Source organism: Dicentrarchus labrax, unplaced genomic scaffold (genome assembly GCF_905237075.1).
Source record: "Dicentrarchus labrax unplaced genomic scaffold, dlabrax2021, whole genome shotgun sequence".
Lineage (NCBI taxonomy): Eukaryota > Metazoa > Chordata > Actinopteri > Moronidae > Dicentrarchus > Dicentrarchus labrax.
The window spans coordinates 3,001,421-3,023,365 of NW_026136706.1; the positions used below are offsets into that span (position 1 = coordinate 3,001,421).

Here is a 21,945-nt window from a genome sequence, read left to right on the forward strand (position 1 = left end):
ATGTATGCAGAGGAGAGACAGGGCTTCAAAGCAGAATGAATGTTGCTCTTCTATCATTGAAGGATTCTGTATGCACTGAGGTTATAACAAATCAACCTAAACCTCACAAGAGAAAGGAATGTGCATACAATTATGGTGTTATATCTATGTTACGTTATCTTTGTTAAAAATGTGAACCAAGACATAGCTCTGCAAAAGGAAAAAGTATTTACAGCAGAGGGATAAATGAACACAACGTTTAAAAACGATTCTTCAATTTTGATAAATTAAGTCTCTCTGACTCTGCAAATAAATTTCTGAGGACCTGGGACCAAAGCCAAAGCATGGATAAGAAAATAAGATGCTTCATGGCATTAAAATCGCACTTTCCAAATGTATAGTTTTAATGCCTTGTGGCATTTTAACTGAAACAGAACTAATAGAGATTGATGTCAAATGTTTCCATCTTCAAATAGTGAATAAAAACACTGAGAGAGCTCCAAAAGCATTGCTCCAAGGTCCTTGTCATCACAATGAAAATAATGAATATTAGTACTAATATACCAATTATAAACCAATATAATTTGCAAGACATGACTGCCATTTAAAAAAATCAAACAACATATATAGTATTGCTCACTGTTTTGAAACTGACTAAAAAGATGTGACTCGTCAGACAGCATTAAAAATATGCTTTATACTTCTTACACATGGTTTGGTTGAACCTGTTATATTTCCTGATTGTGCAGGGACAGGAAGAAAGACCTGTCCCAAATAAAGGCAGGTCAAGTTCAGTGATTGAAGCAAATAAAAGCCTGGGCTATTAATTCAAGTTTTTCGATATGTATTCACCATCTTTTCAAATCAAGGTGCTCAGAATTCTCTTTATGTGTGCATCCTTCATACATACGGCTGCTGGAGTTTTAGTGAGTATACTGGTGTTTGCCCTCAGAGCTGTGCTCAACTGCAGTCTGAGAATGTGCCAGATACGATCTCACTTGTAGCATATAATCACTACTTTCATGTGTCCACCAGGGATCGCAGATCATGTTATATCAAAGACGACACAACCCATGGATTTAAACAGAAAAAAAGGAGATAGTTTATTTGAAATGTACAAAAGCTATATACACACACTCACACAAACCCACACACACTGAGCATAGTAAAAGTGAATGGTAGCATACACACAAACATTTTAAAGGCTACTTAGAAATTCAGCAAACATAATAAAACTGAGGAATTTGCAGGGCTAGTTCGGCAATCATGTCCGAAACAGGATTTCATTATCAAAGTCTGTGTCCCTTCCTGGACTCTCTGCAGTTCATCCAGAGCCCAGGGGAAGTATGGGGTGCAGCGCTGGGGTGGGGTGGGGGAGGGGTGGTATGAATGTGTTAATTAGGATTGGATCTCTACTGAGAACACACAGAGGTACTTGTATATTCTTTCAGAGAATGCTCCTCATCAGACTCAGGGGTTCATGTGCCCTGATAGACTTAACACGGAGGCATATCCTTGTCCTTTTCAATCATTTACCCTTGTGAGATGGGACCATGGAGAGTTTACGCTTCTGATGCAGAGGGCAGAGAAGGAAATCTGATTTTACAGTGCCATCCCCAGGAGCTCAGACTATGATCAAAAAGCACTTAATATCTGTGGATCATAATGTTGATCAACCACGTGTTTAAACTAGGGCTGCCAAATTCTTAATTTTGTGAATTACAATTAGTCACAAACTTCTGGTTGAATGGTGTTAATTGCATACTCTATTTCAAGAAATTTGCTCAGATTCACAAATAACCTTCATTCCAAAATCAAGGCATCATTGAAAGCAGTACAAAACAGGTTCTGCACAAGACAGGCTGCTACAATAGCACTTCTTTGCTTAATCCTCATGCTGCAAGTTAAGTGCATATATTGTAAAAACTGCAATAGCAGTTAGTGTTTTTGTAATAATAGATATGTGCCAATTTACACATGCATTCTGAACCATTTGATTGAGTTTTAAAAATGTAATCATTATTACCTTTTTGAATTAATAGTGGGTGTTCACATGTTACTGATACTGTTGACAGCCCTAGTTTAAACATCAAAAGTCTATAGCATAACTTAAAGCAAGTACCATACAGTATAATCTATACATATAAAGTCTTCATGAGAAAATATGATCTGTTATCTACATATCTTGTCCATTTCCTTGTAACTCTGTTTTCATGTCATTCTCAGATGATGTCCTCCTCAAGGTACTATGGGAACTGTTTTCAGTGCACCAATTTGTAAAGGGCTATTACACCAGTAAATACTGAATGGCAATTGGTTGTAGATGCATTTATATACCCTGGGCTATCATATATTTGTTGGTAAAATGTATGGCTTTTTAACAAATAATGATAGAAAATTGTCCTTGACCCTAGTTATACTTACTATAATTTTTTTTAATGTAACATATTACAATCTGAAGCAAATATTACAAGATAAGCACATTACTATGGACAATGAGGAAAACTCATGTATGAAATGTATGAAATAGCCAGTTTTGCATTGTTCAATCAGTGCTTTCTTGTGTTGTCCTGATGTAGAAATGGTTAAGACTGGATGGATGATAAGGTGTTTGTTTGCTCTCAGCTTATCATGTTGAGGAACTTGCTTTCTTCAGCCAAGGCTGTGAGCATGGAGTTCATGTCACCGATGGCCATGTTGCCAATCCCTGCCGGAACAGATGCAAGGGTGACAGAGTTGCGGGGTGTGGTGAGACGTGAGGAATTCTGGGAGAGGCTCTGCAGAAGGCCAGGACTTAGGGTGCCCGACATTAAGCTGGAGTGGTCCCCATCATCTAGCATGGTGTCAAAGTCAATCTGGGCATGCTCCGTGCCACCAGATCCACCAGTGGAAGAATCCACCGTACTGCTGGAGACCAGGTTGACTCCTGGTGAGGCCATGTTTGCTGCAGCAGTGGTGTTGCTGGCAGGAGCCTGGTTGGCACAGGGGGACATGGGGGCATCGAAGGTGACAGAAGTTGGCTCAAACATATGAATCTGACCTGTGTAGAACACAGCAGAGTTTGGATTTTCAGAGTTGCTGGTGTGGGCTGCTGACCCACTGGGCCTCTTTGGGCTCGCCTCTGAGGTGTCAGTACCACGACTGGGGCTCAAATCAGATAACTTGGGTATTCGGCTCGGTTGCACCATGCCAGACCCTGTGTGTTGTCTGGCAGTGGACTTGGGTTCTGTGGGAGGCCTAGGTTGTAACATTCCTCTGCCTCCATTATGGATATTATGCTGCTGCTGCTGCTGCTGCTGGGAAAGAACACTGTAATTTTGCTGCGGATCCACTTGGTTGACATGAGAATACCCATCAGTCTGTGTCCTTGCTCTATAACTTTGCAGTTCTGGATCTGCCATACTGTTTCGAGTAGGCCTCATGCTAGTGCTCCCAGATATAGAATTTGGGATTGCCTCTTGGCCAAACCCTTGCTGAGGACTCATTTGCTCACTAAAGTTCACATTGTTGCATTGCCTCTGTTGCTGATGCTGCTGGTGGGAAATGTTCATCAGCCTCTGGCTGTTGTGGTTCACATAGCCCTGCATAGACATATTCTGACTCATAGGCACTACCTGCTGGTTGCTGCCCAGGCCTTGACCTTGTCCCTGGAAGGAACCAAAATTGTGCCTCTGCTGAACAACAGCAAGGTTCCCTCTGAGAGGATGCTGCTGTTGTTTGGAGAGCTTGGTTGTGGTGTCCACAGTCCCTGAGCTCACCTCGTTCCACTGCACCGGCATGTTGTTCTTGTTCATGTTTTCCGATGGTGCTGAGAAGGGCTGCTGGGAGCCACTGGGAACCATCTGACAGGATTGCATGTCCTGACCAGACTGAGTCATTGTGGCATCCACCATGGCCATTCTCCTCTGTGCATAAAATGATGCTGGTGGGGGCATGCCTGTTTGGTAGCCCTGAGTCTGACTGTTGGAATGGTAGTCCACTTGCCCGGAGTTGTGACCTGAGGGGCCAGAATTCTGGGACCTGAGGTACTGTACCACATCATCTGGAAGCACCATATCATCCTCCCCACTCTGCTCAATCATCATCCCATCTACTGCCATGTTCTCCATGGCTACATTCTCTGAAATGCTAGGTGGTCTGGGGGCGAATGGGTAGCGTTGCAGACTGCCATCAGAGCGGGTGTATCCCTGCATGGCCAGTGCCTGGTGGCGTTCAGCTGATGGACCATTCATGGGATTCATGCTGTTCATGCTGTTATAGCGCTGAACCCTTGGAAAGGAGAGAGGGTCCAGTGTGGGACGACGCACTGGGTCACTGGCACGGCGTGGAAGGCTGTTGGGTACCTCATGTGGCATCATGCTCTGCGAGCCATATCCAATATCACTGCATCGCCGAGGCACACTTCCAGAGGGTGGTTGGTGGAATAGGTGTGATGAACCTTCCTGGGAGTCACTGTAGAGCGCCATGCGTGTCCTCAGGCTCATTCGATCCATATTGGGGAGAGGAGTAGGTGGAGCTCCACCAATGGCAGCAGCGTACTTTGCTTTAAGTCGATAATGCTGAGCTGGTGTCAGACTAAGGAGGCTTGGGAGACCTCCTCCGCCTCCTCCACTGACACCACCACCTCCACACTGGCTGGCCTCGCTGGAGCGGCGAGACAGATCAGTGGAGATTGGGTCATAGGAGTCGGCAGAACTGATATTGTTGTGCCTGTTACCTCCAAACTGAGACGCCTCACTGGAACGGCGGCTGGAATAGCAGGGTGAAATGCCGGAGGAGCGCCGACTCATGGTGTAAGCTGAGCTGAGGGTGCTGGTGGTGCTGTCACGGCGTTCATTCAGCTGGTTTAGCAGTGTTACTTCACATGAAGACAGGTCACCCATGCGCTGGCCAGGGTACGAACCGCTTAAGTTACTTATCACGTTGGAGTTCTCCAGCAAGGAACCTGGCAGACGAAAGGGGAATTATTAAATAATGTCACCAAATAATTTACAGTTCTTAACAGTTGCACAGTGAAGGAATTAAAAAAACAAACAGATTTCCTCAACCACTTACCGACTGCAGGTATGGGAGGCAGCTTCATGTTGTTGCGTTGGCCCTGCAGTGGCTGTGGTGCAGAGTTGACCCATGGGCAGGAGTCCCTCACTGTCTTCAGCCTTTCCTTCTTGATGTTCTCCAGCTTGATGGTAACTGCGCCACCATGACCCACGGCTTTCCTCATCTGAAGCCCCATCCCAGCCTGGTGTCCGCCAGCAGAAACAGTGGAGTCAACCATGGGGCACTCATCGTGTGCACTGAGGTCCCCGAAGCTGCCCCCGCTGTGCATGGCCATCTCTACCCCACTGTCGTTGTTGTTGGCGCTGCTGAGAGGCGACGGCTCGCTGCTACATGATGAGTGGCCACCAGGACTGGACTGATATGTCTGAAGGAGGACAGCAAGGAAGAACTTGTAAAATGAATCAAACTATAAAAGCTTCATTATAAATGATAGTTGTACACTGTTAAATTTTTCACGAGTAAATAAATATTCTGCCAAACTGACAACAATGGTAGAAAGAATAAGTGAAAACTTCAAAATGGAAATAAATAAAATAAAATAGTAAAAGCAACAGTCTCATGCTAAGTTCAGAGAACCGCATTATGGATTCTTCAATATTAAATAATTACCACATTTAAAAAATTCTGATTGTATTGGTGTTTTGTAATAACTAATGTAGGCCTGTAGTTCCATAATCTCATTAATTATAGATAAGTTTGATTTATTTACAACAAGAAAACAAGTAGATAATAGATGAGTTCTGTGAGCAACCACCGAGAACAGCGGCGACAGTAATTTAAACTGGCCGAAAATGAACTAAAGTCTTGATCACAGCTTGATGCTGGCACTATTTGTTCAGCACACATGCTAAAATAGCCCCAGCCTTTGAATATTAATGTGACAATGACTTTTATCATCGGCCGACAGCAGGGGCTACTGCCAGTGATCTTGTGAACAGAAAAATTCAGTTAAATGGTAGAGTTTGTGAGTTTCTCCATACATGTGTATGTGTGCATCCCATATACAAATGTCCTAAATTTGTGAAAATGGATAATCATGCAAAAGGACATTTTACATCATGCGAGAATACAATGATGTAGAATGAAATACAAGGATGCATTCGCACATCTCCCATGCTGAGTTGCAAGACGACACAGAGACAGTTTGAGCGCTCACCTCAGTGAAGTCTGTCCATTAGAAAGGTTAACTTGAGAGAAGCAAGTTCAAGCAACAACCAGAGAGGTGAGTTAGGAAGGATGCAGGCAGTACCAGCAGTAAAGATTTAACCTCAGAGCAGTGTTAGTAAAGGAGTGGAAAACAGTAAGAAAACGAGTGTGTGCAGTTTCCTAAATATACAAAGCCATCCAATTAATATCCTTACTGGGGTTGAAGCAGAGCATATTCTTTCCACAAAATATGATCCAGTTTCACCAAATCACTGATTAAGTTTTTGTACAGTAATCAGTGAGCTCCGGTAGCTAGCCGGATGTGGTTGCTAACTAGCACACTAATGAATCTTCACTCTGTGTGGCTAAAAGCTGAAGATTGATTTTGTTTTACAGGAAGACAAAATGAAAAGAAATTGAGTTTTTGTAAATGTTTTGGCATAAATTGTTAAATGGGGTACATGAGGGTTGGACTTAAAAGAAACAAAGATGTCCTGTGAGTAAATCCTTTATGAACTATATAAAAGATTTGTGCAGAATAACCTCTTAATTGTATGTGATCAGGACCTACCATAGAGTTCTCGGTCTTGATAGATTTGACTTGCAGGCAGTCCTCCACTCCTCTAGAGGTGCTGTTGGCCTCAATCTTGCCGTCCACGCCTCTTGCGCTGAGCTTGGAATTCGCCTCATTCTCCCCGTTGCCTTTGGGTGGCTGCAGTCTCGGTGGTACGTCACTTCGTTGTTTCTTGGTGACGTGGGCTTCGGGTCCGTGGACTGTCTTAACATGCTTCCTGAGAGAGCTGGGGTCCGTGTAGCGCTTGGTACAGCCCGGGATCTTACACACATATGGTTTCTGCCAAGAACGGTTGAAAGTCCAACTGAAATTCAGTTGCATTTTTTTGTGTGGTACAACATACATATCTGCTCTGAGAACGTAGGTGATCTGAGAGAGGAGCTTAAATACAAACATTTCCAGGACAACATAGATTATTTCCTGGATATTTGGTCACTTTATTTTTATTTCCTGGAAAACTAGTTTCTAAATTCCCAGCTTTTTCCAGGATCCATGGGAACATTGACATGAATACAATTGGCCTCATTGAATTCACAAGACTTTTTCATTCAAACCCAATTAATGCATTTCCAAACCTGTTTATGGACCCCAGTATGCACAAATATCAAAGTACCCTAGGCAAAAATAACATACTGCATACATAATACTGCATGGTTTTTGCCCAAAACTCCATTGGATTTGCATAAAGTGGTCATATTTGTAGATGGGAGACTCGTGGGTACCCATAGAACCCATTTTCATTCAGATATCTTGAGGTCAGAGGCCAAGGTATCCCTTTGAAAATAGCCATGCCAGGTTTTGCATCGCCAACTTTAGCCTAACTTTGGAGCGTTATTTAACCTCATTCTCAAAAAAACTAACATGACCTGTCTGAGGCCCGTTGTACTGACTGCATTTCAGAGTGCCGATGGTGGCTCAAATGCATGAAACCCCACTGAGTGAGTCAGTCGATCATACCTCATTAGAGTGTGTGCGGTTCTGGTGCTTGGCCCGGTCTGAGGCGTTGGAGAAGGCCTTGTTGCAGCCTTCATGTTCACACACATACGGCTTCTCCCCGGTGTGGGACCTGAGGTGGGTCTTGAGGTTCTCCAGGCGAGAGTAAGCTTTCGCGCAGCCCTCAAACTGCAAAGAGACAGAGAAAGACAGATGGACAGTGAGACTGACTGACTGAGTGCTGTGTTGTTTTGTCGGCAGCTGGGTAGAGAAAAGAGCTGGGCAAAAAAAAAAAAAAGCTGCGTGTTTCAGTTTTCAAATGTAATCTACTCTTGGACTCGTGCCCACCTACTGTGGCGTGCCACACAAAAGCAAAGCAGTGCTACACTTTGGTAAAAAGGGCTATTATGCGAAATATCTAAACTAAGTGTGAGGTGTGGTAGAGCTCTTTGTCTGGTGTGCTTTGTTGAGACAAAGAGAAGTCTGTGTTTAGCCTTTGTATTCACTTGTACTGTACAAGCTATAATTTGGTATTCCTTCTGAGCAGTCATTGTGAACGTAATTGGCTTTGAAATGAAAAGAGAATCAAATTAGACTAGCTCAGGAATGGGATATAGAAGTCAGAAGATTCTTCCTTAAAACACAAGAACTGAAGCAGAGTTAGGGTGTTATGAGAAGATGCTCGTGGGATTTGTGCAGGGAATATACAGCGTGGTCTTAATAAGGACCCAGGGCCCCCTGCTTGTCTGCAGATTTTAATTACACACCCACGCTGTCAATCAGCTTTCTTAACTCTCTCTTTCACAAGTCATCTGTTTTAATGCATTCACAAGAGCCTGTGAGCAGGCTTTGAAGCCGCCAAGCAAACAGGCCCTCAATTTGATCTTCCCACAGCAAATGAAGGCTTCAATAAAACCCCCATGATTTATCAACATGGAAAATATCACTGGTGCTCAGCACAAAGAACATCACATGAACATTTTATTTAAATCATTATTTTTTTCTGTGATGCAGAGGGAAGGGTTGTAGGGTAGAGACTGTACGGCTGCTAATGTAGCTGAGTAACATCCAAGTTCTAGTTCCAGTAGTTGGTTAACCAGTCAGTCAACCCTTGAATGCATGGCTGTTTCTCAAATCTTCCTACATACCCCGGGACTTTAGCGATTCAGCACTTCGCAGATTTATACATAAATTAAAATCCTATTGCTTGTGAATTTTTTGGAGGATATTATTAAAAATAACAATCAGACAGTTGTTAAAGTTCTATAATTGATATGTTATATTTAAGCTCAGGGTCTGAGACTTTAAATTTAGAATAAAAAGCCTGCTTTACAGTCTGCTGGTGTGGTGTTTTATGAGAAATGTAGGAGCCGGTGTTGTTTTTGAACTTTCTCTCTTAAAGTCGAGATGAAATGAAAGATCACATCCCGGTCATATTGAATCAGAATCAGAAATACTTCAATAATCCCAGGGGGAAATTACTTAAATACTTATATTGTGCTCCTATTTAACAATGTATGCCAAACAATGTGTCCTGATGGACTTGCTCAAGTAACTCTAACTCTAGTGTAAGCTACCAAGTAAGAAAACCACCATGGTGTTGTATTCCCTGGTGTCAAACTGCACCAGTTGGTCTCGGATGCTGTGTTTGGTCCCGGTCTGGCTGTGCTGTTCCCAGGGACTTCCGAGTTTGGCAGAGTCAGCTAATAGGACCACTGTAGCTGCATGGGAGTAACACTCACACAGCGTATTGGCTACCGCAACAAGTCCCTCCCTAGCTGCCTATTTTTAAAGGAATCATGTAGCAAGTAGCACTTTGCTTTCCTGTGGACTTTAAGCCAAACTAAATTGCTGGAGTGCGCCTTTAAATACAGAAACCAGTCAGTCAGACCGTGAGTCAGATGATCCTGTGCTCAGTCAGTTTGCCAGCTAGTTGCTATCAGTAAGTTTACAGGGATACGAGCTTCTTACTGTGCATTTATGCGGCTTCTCCCCAGTGTGACGCCTCATGTGGACCACCAGCATGTACTGAGCCTTGAAGGGCTTCTGCTCCCGGGAACACTCCACCCAGCGACACACAAACTCTTTCTTCTCACCGTGGATGTGGTCGTTGTTGATGTGCTGAGGAGACAATTCAATTCAATTCAATCATCACAAAGTATCATGCACACGATGAGATAAATGCTAAAATGATCACTAGACACCAAGTGTGTGTGTGTGTGTGGGCGCTCGCACGTGTGTGTGTATTACTAAAAATGAGTCAGCAAATTCTTGTCTTTTTCCCACCAGAAGATTCTCCCTCTTTCATGCTTTCACACACACACACTGTGAGTGACAGTGCCATCCATTACAGCCGACAGTTATTATGTATCTGTCAACAGGAGACAAAACCTATAAAAGCACTGTGTGTGTTTTTTCAGGCTGTGTCTGTGTGTGTTAGTTTCTCAAGGAAGAGGAACTTCCTCAGATCCCAGTAAAAGTGATCAGGAAGAGGATTTATCTTCCATTCTTCGGACTTTTGATGGATCAGGAAGTCACAAAGTTTCCTGTGTGATGCTGAAACTTAAAAATAAACTTTGTATAAGCTAGTTTAGTAGTTTCAGACAAATTAAATTAACTTCCAAATGTGAAATCTCCTTTAATGATCCATCTACACAGCAAAATGATTATCTTTCAGCTATCAATTCCAGCATGTATTCCACTTTGTAGAAATTCATCATATTTAAAGATTTGATGTCCTGTTAAAATGAGTGATTTGCTTTGCTGGACACAGACACAACAGGTTTAATCAAACTTAACCGGCTTACATTGCACTCACACACACACACACAATGTTTCTGAACACTTAAAAACTCTCGTCCCGTGCACCACATGCAAATATCCACACACCCTGAGGAACCACTTCATTTCCTGAGGACATCCAGACCCACAATGCTCCACTTATGTGGCCACTTCTCCACCAGCGAAAAAGCTCAGTGGTTGACGATTCTGCTGAGATCTATTTTTGGGTGAAGGAGGAGGAATGGAAACAAGTGGAGGCCTCTATTTTCAGGTTACACACTACTGCGAGTCCATAATTTTGGGGCTCTTGAAACTTTGGTTAAGCCGAAGCCAGAAAAACCCACAGGTGTGTGTTTTTCTGCTGATATTAGGAGAACATTGTGTGAAACCCTGGATGTGCTCAGGGAGATGCTGTCAGGGGTTTTTATAGAAAAAATGGCTGTAACACCCATGAATTTCTGCTTGATAGAAAGCAGAGAGCTTTTAAAAACCCTTGGTCCTGTGAGGATTTAAGAATGCGTTGGCCTCACATTGTCCATCCACACCCGAGATCAAACCGCCGCTCCTCTGCTACTCACTAATCCTGGCAAGCTCTCATAGAGTTTGTGGCTTGGGAGCTGGAGTTGGGGCAAAAGTTCGTAAAGGTAACTCTGGTCCTGACATATAGCAGCCCACAGCAACCCCCTTCACCACCACCATCCCATTGGTCTCCGGGTATATGGACCTGACACGTGCCCCTCCTACCAGAGCTCTGAGATGACTGACAGCCAGTCAGAAAGCGGAAAGCAAGAAGAGAAGTTGGACTGGAAAAGGAGGGGGAGCACGAGGTTCCATAACTCCAGAGCTCTTGGCATGACGATGGATTTATGGTCGACCCTCTGGGCTTCGGGGGTTGGGGGTGTTGCTGGCAGTAAGAGGTTAGGGGTTAGGGGTCATGGGGCTGAGGGGTTGGGGGTTGAGGGTGGATGGGTGGGGGGAGTCGGCACAGCTGCAGGGCTTGGGCTTGAATTTGGCGAGAGCCGGCAGGCTCATTAACGTTGCGCGTGTCAGCCCAACAGGAAAGGATCAGTTACTGGACAGCTTTCTGACCAGACTCAATCACTGTGGATTTAATGAGTAGCAGAAGAGTTGGTTGAACTTTTCACTTTCCTCACAACAAAATGCATTGGTTCTGATGGCACAGTGTGGAGTTTACTTTCACTGCAGCAAAGGAACCAAATAATGTTGATATTGGCGTCCAGAATAGCAAAGTGAAATGTCTGAGAAAGACATTGGACAGTTTATGGTCTATGGGCAGTAATAAAAAAGTGCAACTGAGTCTGTCACTCAATAATTTTTAATAACAGGGCCATAAGTAGCATTGTTCCGATACCGATAGTAGTATTGGAAATGTCTCTGATATTGGATATTGGCAAGTACGTCTTGGCACTGATCTGATACCACGTAATTTATTAGCTCTGAAAGGGCACCCTGCTAAAGTGTCTCGTTTGCAATTTTTTCCTCAAAGATATCAAAGTCAAGACCCGTCCTGCCCTAAATCTGACAAATAACTTGAGCCATGATCAGCATCAGGAGAATCAAATCCCCCCAAACAACAATTCCAAAGAAAAAAGGTCAATTCCGTTTGCATTGCTTTCATAAATGATTTAATAACTCAATGCAGAGGTAATAAGTGTGTACAGGAACTTTTTGTTTGCTTGCATACTTGATATGGGAACATCTGTAGCCATAAGGACACCCGGTCTCTACTCACATGAACAAGTTGGTCCTGTGTGTCATACTCCTTGGTACAGCCCTCCCAGTGGCAGTTGGTCTCATATATGGCCTCGGGCTCCTGTTTGCACTCGTCTTTATCCAGATCCTCACTCAGGTCCAAGATCCCCCCACCGTGGTCCTGAAGAAAGGGGACAGCACTTTGTCAGAAGGGGGCTTACAAAAAGTAGAGAAATAAGTACCACCTCATAAAATATGTCATGGCCAACCCTATTCAGCTAGGGTTAGGGAGGAGCTTGATGAGAAAATGGTTCCTCCTTGTCCACACTTCTCTTTCCAATATTTCCCATTTACATCCACGATTGTAGTGTTTTTGTACCATTCATTTTACCTCTGCTTATTATCTTTCCATCACATTTTAGCTCCTAACTAATCCTGGATGTATACGTGTGCTACGTGCATGAACAATACTGAAACGTATTTAAAATTTCCGCCGTATCACCAGAAGCAGCTTGCGTACCACTACCATAGTGTGAGAACTGGTGCTCTAAAGTGTACAAATGACTAGAATAAAAACATCTTTTACTTGAATCTGTGGTCAATATGTTAAAGAAGCATTCTGCACTGTTTTGCATCTCTCTTATCTTATCTGTTTCTTAAATCCTAATGAGTTGTTGTTTGATCTCAATGTGTGACAACACCTCTTGTCATTGATTAAAGCTGCTATTTATTCGCTACCTATAATCAATGAGAGTCAAATTAACAACTCCAGGTAAAGGAGGGACTATTTTCCCACCGTAAGTACCTGAAGATGTGATAGAGATAGCTAAATAGCAAACTGAAGGTGATTGTAGATCCAAAAAGTTAATTCTTAACGAAAAAGAAACCAATACAAAACAATATTGTAACCTAGAAAACTAATGATTTCAGATTTTCTTCTGATGTCCAGTGTTTTCTTTTACCTGAGAGGACGGTGAGATGGGTAGCGGACCCTCTGCTTCCGTCTTTACCTTTGACCTCTTGGTGGTCAGTGGGTTGACTGTGCTACTCACTGCTGGGTCTCCACTGGCATTCTGAAGGACAGGTAAGAACAGACACAGGGTTTTATTTTTACTGTAGCGTCTGTTACTGTGGCTTTTTGAAGCAGAAAAGGAAGCAGAATAAAACACATTTTGGCCGCTGGTCCTTCAGCCCTCTCATTCATAATCAGTGAATCATTCCATTAATCCAAACACATACCAACCACAAATTATTAAACCACAACCACAAGGAGTGCCGGAGGGGAATCAGGTAATGGAGTCCCAGAGATAGCGTGCAATTGTTTTTGGCTCTATAGTCGGCTGCAAAGAGATGTGTGGAGTCCTGGTTGCGCCAGGCACCGTGGCCCATAAGTCAGACTAGGACCCGCCGCCGAGACTAAACAGTTTAGACTGCTTTATGATCGCCAAAGCCGCAAGGAAATATGAAAGAAGAGGAGTTATTACCCTCTGTACAGAGGGGGAAGGCGGCAGGGTCGAGGGGTTGTCGGGGGCGGGGGCTTTGATCTGCCAACAGATTCTGAAGACGACAGAAAGACACAGACACATAAGGCCTGGTAAAGCTCTAATGGAGACGAAAAGAAAGGAAAGATGTGAAATTTAAAGCAGCTGATGAATTATTGTGTATGTGTGTGTATATTGAGGTTCATTGGAGGCGGTCCAATATTGGAGGGGGGTCTCCTAATCCCACCCAGACGCTACAATTCAGTATTTCTGGGGGCCTTGATGATTCATTCGGTTGGCTGGGAACCAAGAGGGAAATATGGTTCTGATTACTGTTGAAATGCAGCTGAATGTGTGTTGGTGTATGTGTGTGAATGGGGGTGTGTCTTGTGTGTGTGAGTGTATGCAAAATGTACACTCCTGGACACTCTTGGTGTGTGTCAGTAGACGCTGTGCTGAAACAGAGCTGGAGGCAGCTGATAGGAGTGATTCACTGAGTGGGAAGTTTACATTACGAGTGGCTGTGGTGTATACAGTGGGCTGATAAAGAGAGGCCGCGGAGACAGTAGGAAGTAAGACAGATGGACCTGGGAGGGAGCCTCCTGCATATTTCGGACCTGAGACAATTTACAAATAATACTTCATTCATGGCAACTTGTACATTTAGGCTACATTTATAGTACAAGCCTTCAACCTCAAATCTGAAGAAGTGACCAAACAATTGGATGATTAGTTGATCGACATAAAACTGTCAACATTTTAGATCATCAAATGATAATTTAAGTCTATATATGAAGAGAAAAATATTGTTTTTAGGACTTTTTGGGTGGCTTAAGTAGCAATTTAAAGCCTTTGCCTCTCTGAACCTGTGTAATGTAAATCATCATTAGTTTCAGCCCTACTCTGAAGGGTTAATTATAATACATTACGTTTTTGGCGGGGATGTTATATCTGAGTTGAGAGTGTGTGCAGTTTGTGTAAATAGGCCTGGTCACTTAATCTCATTGACAGCTGTTTCCTCTGTTAGAAAAATCAATCCAGCCAATCAGCTATATTGGGCGGGATTAAGAATAAGGACGTCACAGAAGGATGAGACAGAAAAATTGCCACAAAAGCGCCAACACAAGCATGAATGAGATCAACAGTACCGGTTGTTTTAAAGGGGAATAACAACTGTTGGAGAACCAGTGTGTGGCATTTAGGGGTATCTAGTGGTGAAGTTTCCGATTGCAACTAACTGAACACCGCTGGCGTCTGTCTGAGAACGGGCTGTGAAGCGTGTAGAAGAAACTACAGCGGCTGGGCTACTGTGGAAACATGGCGGTTCAACATGACCGACTCTGTGGAAGGTGATGGAAGGAGATAAAAATGCTTTATTCAAAAGAAATGAAAACACAAACATTTCTATATTCAGGTGATTATAAACAAATAAAAACATACCTACGACTATTATATTCCATTTCTGCCAATAGAGCCTAGAGATGCTCATGAATCCGGGTATACATTTTATTAGCATGTGTCACATTCAAATGCTTCCTACCTGGTTTGCCTCTGAGTTGGAGCTGTTGTGGGAGGCGGCCATAGCTGACACAGTGAGGGGGTGTTGGCGAGCAGAGAAAGAGGACGGCGATGGCTGAATGAGCGGAGGCGTGTGGCCGAAGGCGTTGAGACTCCTCTGCTGGGACAACAGCTGCTGGTACGCCACAGGGTTGATGTGATGAGGGAAGCTGAACGAGGGGCTGAGCAAGAAAAATCTTATTTAATGGAAAATATTCAAAGACTGAACTCACACTAGGATCATATTTTAAGGAATTCCAACTCATTTGAACCAAAATGTCCTGTTTTTTGGCCACATGGACGGGTAAGCTAATAGTGTGCTAGGCTATAGATGCTGCTAATGAAGGAGTCTTACTATAAGGTTAAGCCTACCGCTGAGAGAGAAGCTGGTTGCTAAATCGTGCAAATCGAGAAAAAAGCATTTCTGTTGACTGACCGCTGGTTACGTTTCAACAAATGCAAATGGGAGTGGGAGATAAAGTCAATATTCACAAGCTGGAACAAATGTGACAGTTTTAGCTTTACTGGATACAGTAGGATACAAATAGGTAGTACATCTTTTTTATTTATTTATTTTTTATTTAGTTATTATTTTCAGTGTTAAATCTGCACCACTGGATTCCAGTACGACAGTTATTGAACAATGTATCAGGGAATTTTGCTTTATTGAATACTATTCCAATATGCCTGTATGAGTGTGTTTGTACTTGCTGAATATGTGTACATGTGCACTGTCTAACTACCTGATCCCTCCGACTGACAGGTGCCCGTAGGAGCTGCTGGCGGCCGAGCTGGAGCGGGAGTTGTTGATGTAGGCCACCAGGGAGTTGGGTGAGGTGCGGATCATGGTCTGCAGGTCAATGCTGGCATCTGACAGCGGGGAGATGGACAGCGCCCTCTTTCTGCTCAGTCGGGGTGTAAGCCGCGGGCTGGAGAAACGGGACACTAGACACAGGAAAAGAGACACAATAGAGACGGTGTTACTTTAATGGACGACTTGAGAAAGAAATCAACCACTTGCTAACGAATGTATGCGGCGTGAAGACCAGCTCAGATCAGGGAACTAATGCATAAATTCCTCGCACTTCCATTAAATCTTTGCCTGGCCTCAACAGAAACCAGCAGTTACCCTGGACCATGTTACATTCAGCCCTGAGCATTCAAGCGGAGGTCACAGCCATGCTAAGCAACCCTCTATCTCCCGCATCTCTCTCTCACGCACACACACAGCTCCCCTATTTAACATTCGCATCCTCTTATGCATAATGAATCGCCCCCAATCATTCTCTGTAATTACCGTGATAGCAATCTCTTTCAGACCGCTGTACTTGGGCAAGTTAAATGGAGGCAATTTAAACAAATTGATTTCAGAATACCATTAAGAAAGAACAAGGCTGACTCACAAAGGTAGGGTTCATGGCCTCCCGCTAGACCTGGTTGTTGCACTATTTTCTTATTCTCATAGAAAAGAGCACAGGAAAACAGCAAAGGGGACTACTTTCCCATGAAGAGAAGGCTATTTATTTTTCCATACGTACTGATTACTGATATTTCTTTTAAATTTACGAGGTATGTAGCTCCCACGCCCATGCAAACAGAGACAGATCACTTGCTTGGGACCAACAGGTGCTGCCTTGCAGTGTGAGGGGACGGAGAACAGCACCGGCATGTGAGGCTTTGCGCACACGTGTAATTAGGTCTTACAGCAGACATCACCAGAGGCGCGAGAGGCAGGAAACTCATAATAGGCCCATCACAGCTCACCTAAGCACACATTTGCTGCATGTCAACTCCACTGCTGCCAATATGAAACCAATCCCCGGCTCTTTCCTGGTAGGACCTGCAACGCCTCGAGCCAAATGAATCCAGGCACCGCCGTAATCACCGCGCCAGACCTACAGCCGTAAACCAGGATCTTACTTCCAAAACTATTATGTTTGGAGGTGGCGAGTCGTAAAGCAGAGGCATATGCATTTAGTTAAAAGGCCCCCGGGAACTTAAGAAGGCAGACGACAGTAGTTGGGGGCCCTGAGAAGAACTGGTGGAGATGATAGAGACGTGTATGAAAGAGCTGGCAAAAACAACAAACGGTCCTCAGGAATGTGCCTCTTTAGGGCTAATAAATATATGTGTCATCTTCGGTTAACTACATGGAGGAGTAAGAATGGCGTAAAGGAGGGAGGTGGCGAGGCAGGCGATCCTCCACTTGGGAACACGGATCGTCATGAATGAGGAGCGCTCTCTGATAAGCTGTGAATTGCTCCATGCTGCCGCAAGCGTTTGCTATTTTTGCAGCGAGGTGTGCTTGCTGCCTTGCCAACAGATTTAATGGGAGATAAGTGTATTAATATTCCCCTTTAAAAAGCAGGAAACAGGCCTCGCAGCCTGGTGGCCTGGTAGCCTGGCGCCTGTCTCACCCTTCTGGGCACTGTGCCCAAAACACCGCCCTCTAACTCCATCCTCAAACCGCCCCCTCAATCTATACATCGACCTCAGCCCAGAAGAATTCTTAACGCCTCCAGCAACAAAGCTTAAATGTCTGAAGCGAAGGTGTGGACAGGCTACTTTTGTTTAGCTCAGTGTCGCTCCACTGGATGTCAGTGGTTTTTTCAATTTTACCTGGAACAAAATTCCCACAAACGCACACACAGGCAACTCTCACCACTTGGTAAAGGAGTGTTTTATAGGTGGCGGTTATAATTGAAAGGGTGAGCAGGTTCCGGCAGGGAGTGAGAAAACAGATGTTGCACAGGCCACGGCGGCGCGGCAGTATGCGGTAATATGGCATGTGTGCGAATGTGCATATATGTGTGTGCCATTGCTCTGTGGGACTGCATCGTGGGCTGGTTGTAATTGTGGGATCTGGATTTATATAGAGAGTCATAATTACAGGCGCTCCAGTGCACATCGATACAGTAAAGAAAAAAATATATTAAAAAGGATGGGAGTGTGTGTGTGATTATTTTAAGCATTTGCTTGTGCTGTTTAAACTGAAATGGCTTTGTGGAAAATGAAAACACTTTAATTGGAGGGTTGTGCTAATCCCCAGAAGCAGCTAACTCTCAGTGTCTTCCTCGCCACTGAGCACATGGAGGGTCACCATGAGGCTCTGCAAAGAATTGGTATGTAGCCTTTTCTCCTATAATAGTGCTTCTCAAACTGGAGCTCTTAACAGTGGATTGTGAAAAGAGGTAGATAGGTCAGATTTGTATTAGTGGCCTATTTATGAGTGAAATCAGCAGCAGTTTCATCCTCTCTGAGAATCCAGTGGCCTCTCCTTGACTTCATGGAGACAGTGGAGGCTAAAAGAGACATTTGGATTACACCAGTAACCGAATGATGAGCAGTCTGAGTTGGATTGCAGCTGAGTTGGATACAGAAACAGCGCCAAGGCCTCAGCTTGGTGCCAACACATCCTCAAACATGTAGTGAGAAACCTCAAAACATCCTTGAACGTGTGAACAAACTGTCTCTGCTAACAGAAAAATGTGCTTTTCTGTTCTGTTCTACAGAAGATGAGGAAGATCTTACTCTTATATTTTATTATTTCATTCTAAAGGTTGGAGAGGTTTCATACTGTACAGTACAGTTTCTCCTCCTTTGTCCATCTTGTTTAAGTTTGAATAGTTTAGTATGTGCGCTACAACTTTGTCCCGGGGGGATTTGGGTATACCAAGCTACATAAAAAGAGCCAGAGATGTGTTATCAGTGTCCATCTTACAGAGCAAGGCTGCAGCCACTTATGTTACAATCTTTGATGCAATCAGTCGGGCACATAAGACTTTTGTTCCCTGACTTTAACTTTGAAGGTAATGCCTCCTTGCTGGTAACACAAAGTACTTCCCTAATGTGGCAAAGAGCATGGGAAGTAACGAGACGGCTGTATGGTTAGCTGGACATTGGCACCGTCATGATTCACAAGAGCTGTTGATCAGTGCCACTCAGACCAGTGCTACCATTATTTCAAGCTCTCTTGACAAGCAGCTGGTCAATCCTGTGTGTTTTCTTTTAAATTAAATACATAGCTCGTGGAGTTAGGGGGGGTTGCGGTGGATGCATTGCTGGGGTTAGGGTTAGGGTTAGGGTTTGTGCGTGTAGGGATAGAAACCACAATTCAGTTAACCCCCTTAGACATCACTACACTAGTGAAAATCCAAGAGGTCTTTGAAGATCAAGTTAGCAACACTGCTAATGTATGGAGTAGAAATTAATAGAAATTACAGTGATGTGAATCTGGCTTTCCAAGAAATGTTAAATCATTTTGTACAGAAGGAGCAAATGCAGTGAGCAAAGCTGGCCTTGGATTATATGGATATTTGGCTTGTCAACCTTGACCTTGTCTGGGGTGAAGCAGGCCTCAGCAAAGTCCCCCTTCATGCTCTACGCTGCCCCCCCCCACCACACCGCAGCTTGAGTTCATGCCAACAGGGCCCCGGGGCCTCCACATCTTCAGCCAGCCTAGCCACCCCCCCGGACCAGCCGGAGTGGGGAAATGTTTATTTTCCCTGCTAAATCTCACTAATACTAACACTGTGAATTTTATTAGCGAGGGGGCTCGCGCTGAATCCTGTATGAGCCCCCAGTGTCCAGCCCAAAGCCGCCGTTGTGTTTGCCAGTGTGTTTATGCACACACTTCCACCCATGCGCTCATGAACCAACATATAGTTAAGTGTTTGTGTATGCAGTCTGAAGGGAACACCCCCCTCCTCCCCCCAATCCCCTCACTCCTCACCACCACATCAGTACACAAATCTATCTCCCTCACTCCCTCCGCTGCATCAACACTAAAATCTTTTTCTTCAGGATGGCAGACATTTACTTTGGCCGCTGCTTTTGTCGTGGGAGCTTCAGCGTTTTCCCGCAAGCCGCTCTGATATTTCTCTGCCCACCCACCCCTTACATACCTGCTCACTGCTATACAAACAGTCTTCTCAATGCCTCCCAATGTGAAATACCATAATGTGACTTTATTTATACTTACAGTAGCGGTGGTGTACCGATGCTAATGCTAACCATGCTCAAATGTCCTTTCCCTAATGTCGGAATTAGTTTTTCTCTGTCTACTTATGTTAGACAGTGCGTGCACACCTGCAGAAGTGATTGCATACGGGCGCCCACACAGACCATCCTGAGATTTTTAACCGACACAGCATCTGGGACGCCTCAGGAAATCTCAGAAAGACAGAGTTTCACCACTTCTACGATGAACACATCGTAAAATAAGAAGTCTGAACCAAACGCTAATGTCGTGACACTGCAGGGGCGGGTCCAGACTTTTTTGACTGGGGGGGGCATTGATTTATATGTGAAGTATGTATCTCAGATTTCCAATCATTCCCAACTTATGCAATTCCAATACTGTTTATGGTATGCAGTGTGCAGAATTATTCAAATACAGTAGGCGGAAATAACACATTCATACCACAGACAAAAAACTGCATGGGATTAGCATAAAGTGGGCACGTCTGCAAAAGGGAGACTCGTGGGTACCCATGGAACCCATTTTCATTCAAATATCTTGAGGTCAGAGGTCAGAGGGATCCCTTTGAAAATGGCCATGCCAGTTTTTCTATTGCCAAAATTTGGCGCGTTATTTAGCCTCCTTCCTGACATGCTAGTATGACATGTTTGGTACCAATGGATGCAGTAGGTCATCTAAATGACACAAGGACAAACCACTGCAAGAATTTATGACGCTAATCTGATCTCAAAAAACATACATTTACATACCGGTATGTAAATGTATGCTGTGTGTGATCATGCATGTGTTATTCGAGAACTGGAATGCCCCTAAACCAGTGGCCAGTTTTAAACAAGTACAAAGACAGGATTTAATGAGTTGTTGAAATTGATATTTGGTGTCTTTGGAGTGAAATGTATTTTGGTTGTTTTAGCCGAGTCTGTTCCTTTCAGTCTCCATGTCACTCTTGTCAGATAAGGATAATGATTAATGTGTGAAAAGCACACCATAGACACCAACGCTGACTTACAGAAGCAGCTAAGCGTTTCAGCGAGGCCTTAACGGCCGCTGGTAGCACCATGTTTGTCTAGCAGTCCTGTCCATCATGCTGTCAATTCTGTGGGAGGAGACGCTTATGGATCTTTATACAGTTAAACAAGATGAATCCAACAACCATTTTGCTGGGTAGGTTTGTGTTTTAACTGGGGACTGGAAGTTCCCCAAAGTAGTAGTAGTAGTAGTAGTCTGTAGTTCAAACATCATTTTTATAAGTTGCCTTCCTCATATTCAGGAGAGAAATTCCTGTGTTTAAGTGCCTGACTTGAGGTGTGCCCAACAGTAAATCCTAAAATTCATAAGTGAACCGGTAAGACCTGCAGCCCTGTCAAAAAACCTTTACTGATCCAGAACTTTTCCACCGGCACACTTCTTCACAGCAGCAGTGTATCATGGTAAGCCTCGCAATTCACTTATCCAGAGGGAAAACGGGGGGAGGAGCGGGAGGCGGGTGAGGAGCCATACTATGGGTTCACTGAGGGCTCCCAGTTTTTGTGGTGGGTCCGTTGAATATTAGTGCATAAATTGATTTTTAATATGGGTTTTATCTGCGCTGCCTTCCAAAACTAACTGCAAGGGATGAAGCACATATTTGCCACCTCTGCTACCACTCCTCCTCCCACGCTCTGGCAGTAAATGAGGCCTTTGATTCAGGCCGAGGCTGCCCGCGATGACCATTAACTGGCCGCCACGGTCAATATGGGCCC

The 21,945-nt window shown here is 44.1% G+C and overlaps 1 protein-coding gene across 1 annotated transcript in view; it reads right to left on the reverse strand.

The window, feature by feature from the left end:
* Positions 1-1,057: 1,057 nt before the first annotated feature.
* Positions 1,058-21,945, reverse strand: part of gli2a (GLI family zinc finger 2a) — an 84,366-nt gene continuing 63,478 nt past the window's right edge. Inside the window, exons 6-14 of the mRNA XM_051402834.1 lie at positions 15,966-16,167; positions 15,206-15,404; positions 13,147-13,257; positions 12,225-12,365; positions 9,662-9,811; positions 7,715-7,879; positions 6,755-7,036; positions 5,035-5,401; positions 1,058-4,924 (exon numbers count right to left, since the gene is read on the reverse strand). Of these exons, the coding sequence (XP_051258794.1) occupies positions 2,601-4,924; positions 5,035-5,401; positions 6,755-7,036; positions 7,715-7,879; positions 9,662-9,811; positions 12,225-12,365; positions 13,147-13,257; positions 15,206-15,404; positions 15,966-16,167 (3,941 nt within the window). The 3' untranslated portion in view covers positions 1,058-2,600. The remainder of the gene's footprint in view (positions 4,925-5,034; positions 5,402-6,754; positions 7,037-7,714; positions 7,880-9,661; positions 9,812-12,224; positions 12,366-13,146; positions 13,258-15,205; positions 15,405-15,965; positions 16,168-21,945) is intronic.